This window comes from Phycodurus eques, chromosome 16, assembly GCF_024500275.1.
Source record: "Phycodurus eques isolate BA_2022a chromosome 16, UOR_Pequ_1.1, whole genome shotgun sequence".
NCBI lineage: Eukaryota > Metazoa > Chordata > Actinopteri > Syngnathiformes > Syngnathidae > Phycodurus > Phycodurus eques.
In genome coordinates this window covers 21,853,036-21,866,478 of record NC_084540.1, presented here as the reverse complement: position 1 = coordinate 21,866,478, position 13,443 = coordinate 21,853,036, and the positions used below count along the sequence as shown (strand labels likewise).

The 13,443-nt window shown below is 45.1% G+C and overlaps 1 protein-coding gene across 1 annotated transcript in view; it reads right to left on the bottom strand.

Annotated features, from left to right (window-relative positions):
• The window catches only part of LOC133415148 (coronin-7-like), a 93,404-nt gene that overhangs the window by 59,436 nt on the left and 20,525 nt on the right, over nucleotides 1-13,443 (bottom strand). The window contains 2 exon segments of the mRNA XM_061700978.1: nucleotides 8,566-8,648; nucleotides 9,305-9,388. Coding sequence (XP_061556962.1) covers nucleotides 8,566-8,648; nucleotides 9,305-9,388 — 167 coding nt within the window.

Sequence of the window (13,443 nt, the reverse complement as noted above, 5' to 3'; positions counted from 1 at the left end):
TTGTCCCCTTCAGTCTCTTGGGGAACAAGTAGACGTTTCAATATTTTCCTGCGCCGGAGGCCTCCTGCCTTGTCCCTGCTGGGCTTGCGTTCAAATGTTTATCTAAGGATCTTTGTGGAAAAGTTGGTCTTGCACCCTCTCTTTAAGAACGGACCTTTACAAATGGCATTCTAAGGAATCCAGTGGAAAGTAATAACAGCAGGACGGGTACCATAAAGGTACAAAAGATGGGTGCACACGATGCCTGTTTTCATGGGTTTGAACGAAAACCCATTAAAAACCAAAGTACAATGTGGAATTCACACTCTTTGTCCATCTAGATAAGCATCACCTATGTCATGCCTGAACGCATCACAAAAGAAACACATGCCTGATTACATTTGTCAACATACCTGCCAAAAGATGATAAATACTGTTTGGACAATGGTCTATAATGCGAGCTCGTCTTTACATGCAAGTATAAAAGACGTCAAGTGTGCGGGACTGACCGTTCTTAATTGACTGTAGCAATGCAGGCCCTCTGCCGCACGGTTGGGCTGCAATATAAGAGACACCTGTGCCTCGCATGCCCCCAAGCGCAGCCCACGCACACCAGATGATGCAACTAAGCCACTATCTAAGGAGGTTAATGGCATTGCAAAGCTTGTTGTCTCCACACGTCTCGAGGCAGCGGGAGGCTAGTACAATAGGCTTAATGGATGAGCAGGTCTGCAAATCACAGTAATTAACAACTGTTATTTGAACATTTTCAGAAGAAAAATAAAATAATTCAACAAACAACAAGAGTCCAGTTGCCTCAATTCAACCTTTGCTAATTGCCATGACCTGGATGACTTAGAATCTATACAGATACAAAAAACCAAATCTATCAAGCTATCAAGTTTATCTCACCGCTCATTTTCTCGCTGCTGCGAATGAAACAAATTTGCTGAACACTAGTGAAATCGTAAGTACGTCAAGTACCTGGTGCAAGTAGTCCATTATTCTATTCTAGTCTTGTTTGAAATGGTTTGTAGTAGTCACTTATCTGTATTTGCTCCATTTACTAGGCTCGGCTCACCCGTGCTAAGCACTATAAATCAATGGATGGAAGTTCTACATAACGGACCCAGAAGGAAGGAACCAGAGACAAACAAGGGAAATTATAATTAAAGCCCATCTATATTCATTGGTTTGGACCTCGACATATATGACGAACACTGCAGACCTCATAACCAACAACAACAAAAAAATACAAGGTCAAAACAAACAGGTGAACAATAGAGGGCTTACACCTCCACAACTCCGAGTCGTTTTCTCCAACCTTTTGGTCCCTGGCGCCCCCCACCATTGCACAAAACGTCCACACAATTGCCGTCTGACTAATTGACCCCACTGAAATAACGTTAGGTGGCTTCATACAGAGTCGATGTTTGAGCAGGAAAATCTACAGAGCCCTCTCAGCTGGAGTCCCAACCCCCAGGGTCCTCCACCTTTTCTTCTCTTCTTCCACTCCTAACTTGCTTTTGCACAATGGGCAAATTATTTCCTGGCCAGCACGGCATGCCCGACTCTCCCACTGACTGCATTTCCATGAACATTTTTAATCTGCTTAGGGCCAAGTGCACTTGGGATGGATATGCACATGCACACAGAGCCCAGAGAAAGAAGGCAAGGAGGCCCATGCAGGTGCAGGGTAGCTTTTGTTGTCATAACATTTCCTGACAGATGAGAGAAATCTGACAGGCAGCAAACTGGTTCAAGGGCTTAGCCTGCTTGCATTTGAACTCTGTGTGAACATATAACCACAAAAACACGATACTAGTATTTACCCAAAAAGAAATCTGCATTTAAAGAACCTGTACTGTGAATTGAGATATTTGTTTCGAAATACATTACACATGTAGTAATCAATTGTACCGATATAGTAGTAAACCGTTTTTTACCATTTTAGGTTTCCTGATTTCAAATGCCCCTACCTTACGACATTGGTACTGGAGCGCCTTTGTTCATATCAGCGTTTATCTGGTGCAATTGCGTCAAGCAGTTCGCTAGCGAGCTATGGCTACACCCCGAAAATACATCGTTCTATTCGATAGTATACTAGCCTAGCCGCTTTAGAGCGCCTCATTGTCTGCCATGAGTGCACGCACGTCACACAGAGAAAGAAGGTAGGGGGGAAATATTTTTTAAAAGTCCAACTTGAGAGCGTGTGGATTGCGGCCTGTAGTCTCGTGTTAAACGTCTTACACCGGTGGCGTCACAACTCTCAAACCACCTTGGAAGCCGGTAAACTCGTGTAAGTGGCTCGAGAATGGAATCGAATGAGAAATTGCAGTAGCGAAAACAAAGGCTGCATCAGCCACATTGCCACTAAACAAAGTGTGACATCTCTTTCCATGCCTGGCTGGCACCGACTTGTTTCCACAACGTGAGAGGACAAAAGGCAGCCATGTGGGAAGTGACATCAACTGGTCAGGAGCACATGTCGGCCCTCCCGCCTCCGCCACCAACCCAGCAGGCAAATCCATTCCTGGTCATTAACTTTTCAGCCAGCATCGTGAGGGATCCGGATTAGCTTTTTTTTGTGTGTCCAAGAGGAGATGATACGAAATGTTGCAAAGTCAATCGAAAAGCTGGCATTTGAGATGGATTCACATTTGAGCAGCACAGATTCGGGACATTAAATCACGGGCTTGGGTGGCATATTTTAAGCCTCGGTTCAGCAATCGGGATAGTTGCATATTACAGCACGTTAGCTTCAAAATATTGGCTTCGGCTCAAACCATAGCTCCATAGTTTCACCGCTAATGAGCTGCTTTGCTTTTCTTCTCTGTGATACATTTCATTTAGTCTGCTGTTGATCCATAGGGGGAAAAAGACGTCGCCGTAAGATTAACAGTATATTTCAAAGAGCCCACGGTATATTTTGGTAACATAAGAAACCTAGGAGTTGCTCTTTAGCAAATAAAACTGGAAATGATTTCATTAGTTCCGAAATGCTGCACTTTCGCTGCTCAGAGCCAGCTCAACACTACTTGGCTCCACTTGTCTCAGTTTCAATTTCAAAATAGGACCCTGGGAAAGAGTGAAAACCACTCTCCGTTGAAGGCACGTTAAAAACAAGCAATGGAGAAGAATGAGGGTCTCTGGTCGGGAGACACATTTGTGCAGACAGGAAGGCAGAAAGTCAAAATTCAAACCGGAATCTCAGAACTGCGACGCTGACGTGCTAAACAGTAGGACAGTGTTCTGCCCCAAAGTGGACACTGTGGATTATAACACTAATCGACTCGTCCAATGAAAATCCAGCAGTTGTTGCCGTCACCCGTATGTTAGTGTCTCAGTCGGCTTGGAACCACGGCTGACCAGGTACTAGAAAACTGCTTTTGCCGAGGGAAAAGTGTCATTAGTTAGTAGAGCCAGGTCAAACCGAGTAAAACAGTCGATATATGAAATACATCGAGATGAATTCCCCTTCCCACAAATGTCTGTGTGACCGTTTGTCAGAGTTCACCAGAATCCCAGTTTAATTCAGACAGTTCCTATCCTTTGGCAAGCTATGAGGTGCGCAGGTGACAATCTGCCCAGAAGCAGCAGCGGAGGCCGCGGGGGCTGGGGAGTGGGCGGAAACCATTTGCTAATGGGAAACACACTTCTCTCCACCGCTGACATTGTTTTTCTCCCCCTTCCACAGTAAAGAGTATCATCATGATCTGGGACAAGGTAAAAGAGATTTCAAGAGCCCTTCACTTAGTCATTCTGGTGAAGGGGGCAACGGTAGAACGTGTCAAAATGTGTACGAGTGTCAAACCTGGGCGTATATATTAGAATGAAATTGCACTAATAGATTGGAGACACTGGAGTGACAAGATAATTACGAACAAATGGGACCCGGAATATTTACAATCACCGAGACTTCCTGTTCGTCTGGCAACTCTCTCCAGACCTGTCAACGTGGCTCCAATGCAATCCTCGCGCTGACACTTAATCGCAGGGCGTCCGCTCAGCTCCTCGCATAGCATCCATATGTTTGCGATGAATGCCCCGCACTGTTTCCACTTAAGGCCCGCATTCCCTGCCAGCCTTCCTCGCGTCTTCGTCGGAGAGATCAGCTACTGGAGCTTTACCCTCCCGGGAAGGGAGAATCGTGCCAAAGTGGAATTGGGATGGCCCGAAACGCTGTGAAGGCTTCTGTACAGGGAACAGATCCCAGATGCTTGAGCTAGAACATTTGATTTGATAAAAAGCAAAACAAAATAGATTTTCCCATATGCTGACAAAAGCAATATCTCCAGCTGCTGCAGGTTTTTTTTTTTTGTACAGGATGGAAAATTGGGCCGGACAGTCTCCAAAACTCCAAAACACACTCCCGCTTTATGATGATTTTATGATGTCCTCAACTGCCACGGCCTTTGATAAATCATCGTTCGAAGGTTTGGTCTGCTTGAACTTAAAAATCCAAACCACAACAGCCATTTATGTGAAGGCGAATGGAAGAAAAGGAGGAGGAGGTGGGAAGGAGGGATGGACGCAGCTAAAAAGTTAGAAGAAAGAGACTTTATTCCCCATTTCTCCTTCTGTGGCAAATTCACACAAAAAGGGCTTTCTAATCCTTGGAGTGTTGAGCGCATACCTGTGGGATGAAACCAAAACCCTCTGTGAATTATATTAAATATCCCGTGCCAAACATTCTGCATACTTCCATGTGTGTGTGTTGTTGGGGTTTTTTTGTGTTTTTTTTTTTGACTCCATTAGGTTTTGTACTCATAGGAAATTTAAAATAGAATTCCAGATACTGGGAACTCGGCAAAACTTGAAATCAACCAGTGTACAAAGACAACAGATTGGGGGAAGAAAATGATAGGCTCTCGTTGGCGGTAAGAAAAATGACTCATGGTTGTTTGCATTTGTGGCATTTTGGGAGTGTTAGATAGACATTCGATTCTTCTCAGTCACATTAAATGTAATCACATTAGCTTCTCCAAGGTTCATTCAAATGGGTTTCAGGACAACCTCTTTTTTTTCCTGGTCAAACTTCCACCCTTTGCCATTGAATCCCAAGCTTCAAGCCCAAATGACTAACAGATTGCGGACCTCCTGTTTGATCTGTCAGAACGCGGAGTTCAGGTTCTTCGACAGAGCGTGCGTGGTCACGTCTTGAAGCTGCAGCAGATGAACTGCCAAGTGGATGGTGACATTCGCCTGAGGACTGTCATTTTTGTCCACGCGTTCAGCAACATTTAACGTACGTTTATGTCCACGCCTGACAAAAAGAAACAGAAGAAGCGAGGTCAAACTATGGTCCAAACATTCTGTGTTTTTACTTTTTCTATGCTTTGGTTAGCCACGCTGCAGCTGCACCTAATCCCCACAGGAAAGCCTTCATCTGGGACTGATTTTCAGAGCGCCTGGGCCACGATGGAAGAAAGGGGCGAGTGTTCCCTGCCTCTCCTCGATCCGTTTGATTAAAGGGGAGGGAGCCGGGCTAAATTACAGCCGTTGAGTGGGCCCTGCACTCAGCCACGACCCCGCTAGAAAAACACACAGAAATAGACTACGTGGAGAGGGGTGTGCATCGCACCTGGCGCACTCCGCAGAAAAAGGTCTTTCCTTCAGTTAACATCGCAGTCTGTCAGCACTGCTGGCCTCAGAGGCCAGGGTCTTTGTATAACCCGTGACAGGCTGGGGAAAACAAACGGTCCGGCTCTCTCGGGACAAGACTGACCGAGTCTTTGAAACTGCTTTGCGCCGGCCGGGTCAGGGCAATCAACACTTATGAGGAATATAATGGACACTACACATTTGTCACTTATGGTGGTCACTCGTCTCACTTCCGTGCAGGCGCGTGCCAATTCTACCAATTTTGTAGGTCTGTTTGAACGACGGCTGTTGCGGTTCTTGTTGTGTAAACGTTACCTTGAACTAAATAAAATGGTTTTGGATAAGACGTAGGGTTTCTTTACAAAGTGACATCGCCAACTACTGGCCTGGCATGTCCAGCTTATTGACAGTGTTTTCCGTTTTTTTATTGTCCTACGTTGTTGTTGTTTTGTTTTTTAAATGCAAAGAAAAATACCTCATTTGCACTTGGTTGTTGTGGAGTACACTTTACGTAAAACTAAGCAACCGCCACAGCCCTCGCTGGCCCTTCGAGATCATACTGTTACTGCGAGCGAGAACATCAAGACTTCAATACGTGTCGAAAGAAATATTTCAAAGGGACGTGAGAATCTCGCTCTGAATGTTCTGATCTCCTGTTTCAATGCCAGGGAGCAGCTGAGCAGAGTAACGCGGCCATCGAGGAGGTCCGCGTGGTTGCAGCCCAACTTCCTGTAGCTGACATGTTGGACTTCTTCTGACAGCAAACTGGTTGAGACGTCTGCTGATTGCAGCTAAGTAGTGCACTCTCTCTGGCCTCAATTGACGATTACTCAACAATCTATTCCACACAATTGATAGAATTCTTAGCGGGCAATATTACTGACTCCGCCGATCTCTTCATAATGATATCAACTGTGTAGTGTGAATCTGCTACATACTGTTCATTTGCATACACACAAATCTACTGTTTTCTATTAGGTCCAAAAGTGCAGTTTGTGTACAAAATGCAATAGTATTCAGCTCTGCACGTAAACATATCCCTTACTGCCATTATTATTTCAACTCCAACTCCCTCCAAAATAACCTCACCCCTTCATTATTCTGCATACAAAATGATTCCGCCCACAGCCCAATTCTACGGGCTCGCGCACGGGGCCTCTTGAAGTTTGTGGCAATCCAAGGAAAACAGTCCTACTGAAAACTGTGGACAGGCAACGCTTACTTGATAGAAGCCAGCCTGCTGCTCCAATTACACCCCATGTTTACCACAGCCCTTTTAATTAGGAACAGCCAAGAAAAAAAAAAAAGAACAACAAATCTCTCTCTATGCATAGTTCAGGCCTTAAAAATAATGCTCCACTCTGCATGTTTGACTTCAAACTTCCTTGGCTGCACAAACACACGCGCGCGCGCACACACACACACACATTGGCATGGTTGAATTTACGCGAGCGCGGAGATCAATGGAAACAAGGTCTCCTTTTGATGGCTGCATTTGTCGACACATCCGCCGGCCGAGGCAATGCTCAACACAAACAAAATTACCCAGGAGAAAACCCGCCGTGATGACGCACCATTGAAAAGAACGAGTGGCCAACAGACCAAAGGGAACCCGAGGACAAGCTGGCGCGGCGGGGGGACGCGATGAATGAAGGCAGTGTATGATGCCTGTTGGAAAGGACGTCTAGACACCCGTGTAGAAGAGACAGATCGTGTCCGCCGATATGGAGGAGATGATATTCCACTACTAAACGTTAAGAGAGCCAAAGAGCTTTATAAAACTTGATTAGGAAAGGTGACAGCGCGGTGTCTGTGTGGCTGATCACAAAATCCGATTTTTTTTTTAACGGCAATTTCACCACTTTATTCAAAAACAGGACATTATTTCAAATAGTGCCGAAAATGCACAAACATAAATTGATTATGATTCTGTTACTGGTTTGGGCCGTAGCGTCAGAAAACAGGCAAAAATGTTGATACTTGTTTTCCAAAATCAAAGACATTTGAATTTTTTTTATTTTGATGAACCACAACGATAATCAGTCTGCTTTATTATTATAATAAATATAATTGTGAAAATGTACCGTTGAGAGGTTGAAATTTGAAGTTAAGCAAGGTGGCCGAAACGATTAATCGATAAGTTGTTCATTAATCGTCGCACCTCTAAACATTTTATATGGGAATTCTCTCTGTATTATTGTTTACTGTCACACTTGCGGAGTTATTTATGTGGAATTTGGGCATCTGCGCATTCGGGTTTTTTCACGCGTGCGTCAGCGTAAACTCAATCCGATCAGAAACGTGTCACCTGAAATCAACGACAGAGGTGCCTTGAGATACGAGTGACCTGACTTCCAAGCTTTTCCAGATACGAGCTGTCGTTCGGCCTTGCAAAAATGTGCGATACGAGAGTTGTTGTTGTTGTATAATCAGATACGGGCATGATAGCAGAATTGGGCATTTGGGCCTGCAGTGTGAACCCAGCCTTAAAAGCTGGCTGGCTGTTTAGACATTTCTCTCCACGGTATCATTAAAATACATGAGATGGCTCTATAAATGGAAACCCTTTTACTTAGAATTCCTCTGCCATCTGAATTCCCAGCCACATTCCCGCTTTCCATCGGTCCTCGGCAGCCACGTTTGGAAAAATAAACGGAGCGGCTGCAGAAGCGCGAGCGGTGAGGTGTCAACGTGCCCGCTGCGGCGGCTTCGCCCCGTCACAGCGGTTATGAATAGAAGGATGCATTCAGAGGACATCGCCGCGTGAAAAGCAGGAATGTGGAGGTAGAGTGTCACAGCTGCAGGAGGTCCACATTGGCTGACTTGCAGCTAAGAGAAACCTCAGAGTGCGACGAGAACCTCCGTGCGTGCCACACATGCTGGGCGCTCGCTAAGTACAGCGAAGACATTTAAGAGCGAGGCGTCATGACGGTGACTTATGACGAGGGACCGCCGTGGGTCGCGCGCTGGCGCGGTACTCACCCGCTGGAGGTGCCAAAGGTCTGGGAGCTCAAGGAAGAAGTCAAGTTCCTGCTGTCCCAAAGCCTCACCTCCCGGTGACGCATCTTAAAAAATAACAAGAACCCATTTCAAAGACGAGCGCTGTGCACATATCAAGTTCCAAGGAGATAATTCAGCTAGAATACAGACGGAAACACTTTCACCCCTCATGGAGGAGTGGGTGAACGTTTGTGCTCAGGGGCCACATTTGATTTTTAAAATGGATACATAGATCATTTTTAGTTCAAATGCATATTTGAAATAGAAATTTGGATTTTGGGCTGTTTTGCTGCCACTTGTCTTCTCTCACCCACTCCTCCTTAAACGAACATTTTACGGCATCATATTACGCGGGACCAGGGGATGTCTTTGATTTTTGTAAGCTGCGAACCTAATTAAGGCCATCAGTGTATACGTAACTTTGACTTGACTTGATTTGAATAATACATCCATTTTCATTTTTAAATTGTATTGTAATTCTAATGGAATAAATTAAAAAAAAAGAGCTGTCCAGATCGTGCCAACATTTTGGTCAAATTTGAAAGGGCTCGCTCACAGACACATTTTCACAAAAATGTCACTTGGTTGTTGAATTTCACACTTGATAGCTTGAATATTTGTATAAAAGCTATTTTTGAGAATATATTCCATTTAAATCAATTTGTATAAAGACTTACAATTGGAGCCACCTGAAAATTGTCGACCAAAAGTTCCTTCTTACCCTGTCAAAGCCCGTGGTGAGCAGAAAGTCTTCCTTGGCCCACAGAATGCGAGAATCTTTGCTGTTCTGCAGGCAGGCGGCGCTCTGTGAGACAGACAACGCAAACAACCTCTTGATCTCGTCCTTTTTGAAATGTTGACAGAGACTCGTTCAAGGCTGTTGCTGAGTGATATGGTTGTGTGAGGAGTCGAGATGCCACAAGAGGTGCGTCCGTCTGTCCGTCCGTCTGTCTCTGGACAGAACAGGACTTGCCCCATGAAAGAAGAGTTTTTTGTTGTTGTTGATGATGCACCAGACAAGAGTCACACCGGCCGGTATTCAGCTTACATTACCAACCTGTGACGTTGCGTATGCGTGTCTTAATTGTACATAGAACACAGTCTTGGGTGCGTTGTCCCTCATTTTGATCGGCAGTTTTCAAACAAATGACGCACGTTGTGAGATGTGACGGGTAAACAAAAAAAAAACAACAACAACAACAGTGAGTGTTAAAATGAGGGAACGTAACGGCAGCATCATATTGAGGAGAAGTCTGCATGTTTTTTTGTTTTTTTTCCAATCCAATGATACAATATTCGCAGTCCGGCCCGGTCCGCTTTATTTGGCTGGTTGTACATCACCTCTCGGCCAAAGTCAGCTGAGATAGGCTCGAGCTCGGCAGAAGGTTTTACAGAAAATCAACGATGGGTGGGTGCTTCGTGAGACAGCGGAGCAACCATCAATTCCGCATAATAGCTCTTTGATGGAGGCGGAGCTAAACTTACTGACAATACTTGAAAGGTCTCAGGGCATCAGCACGATACTGTGCTTTGTCATGACACGGTAGATATACTGTAAGTCAATTGAGTTCCCATACAACAGAAGCCTGCACATTATGAGAATACTTATGTGGGTGCAAGTGCGGCTGGACATCAGGAGCTTATTAGCGCTCTCGCAAGTATGTCCCATGTTTTTACGGCGCTAATAAACGAGGGGGGAAATTGTGAAAATAGCAAGAGCAAGAGCTGCCAAGCGGCCCTCCTGAAAACGAGCTAGCGCTTTCTTGGATAAGACAGCAATGCGCCTTACAATTGCCGAGGTTCAAGTGTGTGCGAGCCTTGCAAAACTACCCAGCCTTCCTTTGTCGACAGCGCTTGCGAAGCCAAGAACCCAATCGGTTTTAATGCCAGTACAACTTCTTTTCCTGGTGGTATTCCAATTTTTTGAACACCCTGAGGGGTGTGATGACTTCAATTTGTGTCAGTCAGATGTTTCCTTGTTTCTTGCCTGCAGCCTTCTGGTGTGCTTCTTCATGGAAGGCACATCTGGGTGCAACAGAAGTACAATGCTTTCCCTCGCGGTCCGCTGACTGTGTGTTTATCGGCCGCGCTGTTGGTTTCAAACTAGATTTACTGCACTAAACAGAGACTTCAAGCTACCGCACGTGTCGAGGGCAAATTCTCGGTTGTGTTTTTCCGTGCCTTCATACCAGCGTCTGAGCTGGCACCAACTGGCTGTTATGTTTTCTGGTTTTGGGTGTGCTCCCAAAATATTAGCTAAGAGGCTTTCAGCAGTATTTTACTGATGCGCTTTACTGATCTCACACCTGCTCCTCAAAGCTATCAGAGTTAACGATGAGTCCAATCTTGAATAAACACTCGAGATCATTTTTCAGCCTGCAGGCAGCCGCTGTGGCTCGTGCCGGTAAGTGATGTCACGTTCTCCTTGATGAGAGAACGCAGTGAGTCAGATGAAAAATAGTCCACATGTATACGAGAGACCTACAGTAAGACCACACCAAAAAAAGGCCAAAATATCAGAAAAGGAAGGGAGGAAGGTTGAAGCACAGACATGAAGGAGGATTCGTCGCCACTGAGGAGGTCGTCATCAGGACTGCTGGTCCATTTCCTTCCAGGGGCAAAAAGACGCAGAGCTGGTGGTCGCACCAAACGAGGAACAAGATGAGCTCAGAGTATTTTCGGCTACTCAAGCGCTGTTCAACATCGGCTTGTATTCCAAAAGCAACGTGTGGTTGTGTATTGCACCAAAGCAATGCTGAGGACGTTTAGTGGACCCAATGAGTTACCATGTGCGTCATGTCTTCTCCCATACAGAAACAAAAGAGGCAGAAATACCTAATGACACCCATTTGAACTCTGTTGCTAACCAAAACAGGAGCACCTCCCTAAATTGATACATTATATATATATATATATATATATATATATATATATATATAAACCTCCAGACTTTTTACAGATGAGACTGTTTTGTATTGCAGGAGCCACCAGAAAGAAGCACTTACGCATTTCTTTTTCAGCACGGGCTCCAAAAATCTTTTATTAGTCAGGCTCCGCTGTGTGTAAAAAGCATCATCATTTGCGATCACTTCTGAAAGGCTCAACAATGCTTCCAAGGCCACTGGGGAAAACGCACAACAATCGTTCAAAGGAAAAACCGAATGATTCCCCCAACAAGGGATGAAGATGCGTAACCCTCGCAATTCCAGTTGTGCCATCACAGCATCCCTCGGGCCTCAGATGTGACCCGAGCAAACAGCTAAACCTCGGGCCGGCGCCGAAGGCCCCTGCCGTTCGAAGCGGTGTGATGTTTCAGTCGCGGGGAAGCTAACGCTCGGCGGCAGCCAGAGGACACGACATCCGGACCTTCGTGCGTGGAAAGGTTGCCGAACGGTATCCAGCCTCTGTCGTCATAAATCTTCAATTGAAAATGAATGAATGAAAGTAAGGGAATATCACTGCAGGTGTCTACAAAAAGACTGTGGAAAACCATTACAGACAGGAAAAGATAATGCGATAATCAAACCCAAGGCAGACTAGACAAAAGGAAGCTGAAGTCAGTTTGCGGTCTGGCCAATCAGATCTTTATGGGTTGGCTTGATGGCCAATGTACACAAATGATCACTCCATCTGTTTCTGTCATCCGCCCCCTTCGGTATTTTACTTTTGGCCATCCCGAAGGCAAGACGTGCATCTGTGTCACTTGCGGGGAATGTCGGTTCACCCACCAGGATGAATATCAGGTGTCTGTGCGCACATCTGGGAGCAATCACAACCCGTCTTGGAGACACTCTCGCGCTTTTTTTTTCCACGTAGTTGTGTGCGAGCTCGTGGGGGGTGTTTGGCAGAAAAGGAGGATTCATTCGTGAAGGAAGATCGAGTGCGTTTCATCCATTTGTACTTTGCTTTTCTTGCTGAACTGGAGAATACGATGACACGTGAGGCTCATCTTCAGCGAGTGATGCGAAATCAGGTTGTCCCTTTTATTCTCCGTCCTTGGCAGAGGTCATGTTTTTGATCGATGGTTAGCAACGTGACTCAAATTCAGCGTAAAGTCCTCAGCTTAAAGTCCAAATTCAGCTTAAAGTCCTTCTAAATTTGACACACCACAGAGAAGAGTGCTCTTAACAACCCTGTGAAGTTTGAATGATTGCCAAATATATCAAATGAGGCTTAAACATTGTGAAAAACGTACCCTCTGCTCTCGGACATCGCGGTTCCACATCGCGACAATGAGGCGCTCTAGAGCGGCCACGCCCGCGTGAAGCCCCTGTCAAGTCCGATTTTTTTCGTTTTTATCTCGTTCTTCCGTTGTCCACCTGTGACATGCTCATACTCAGGGATGACAATGAGGCACTCCAATGTGGCCATGCCGGCGAAAAACGCCATATTTTCACAATTGAGAACACCATATCTTCTCAGCAATTATCTTCAAATATATAATACTAATAATTTAGATAATGTAAGCTCTAGGAAACCTACAGGTACCTTTCAATATATTGGAATATGGTTTATTTCAGTACTCATACATTATATAGATTCATTAAACACTTCCTCGCAAATTCCTCTATCATTTCTCCATTAAAATCATTTGAATTGCTTCTTGATTGGTTGTTACATCAAATTCCATTTTCTCTATCGATGGTGAATTTGGGGTTTTTATTTGCTCAAAGCTATACTCATCGAAATGATACACTGATTGACTCTACAGCCATGAAAGCAAGTCAGCATTTTTGTGTTTGGTTCCTTCTGTATTGTGACTACGGGGTCAATGGGAACAGAGGAGTCAGTTTACTGGTTTTCCAGCTGGAGTCTCTTCAACCTGCTTCTCATTTCCTCTTCACTATCCATCATTCCGCT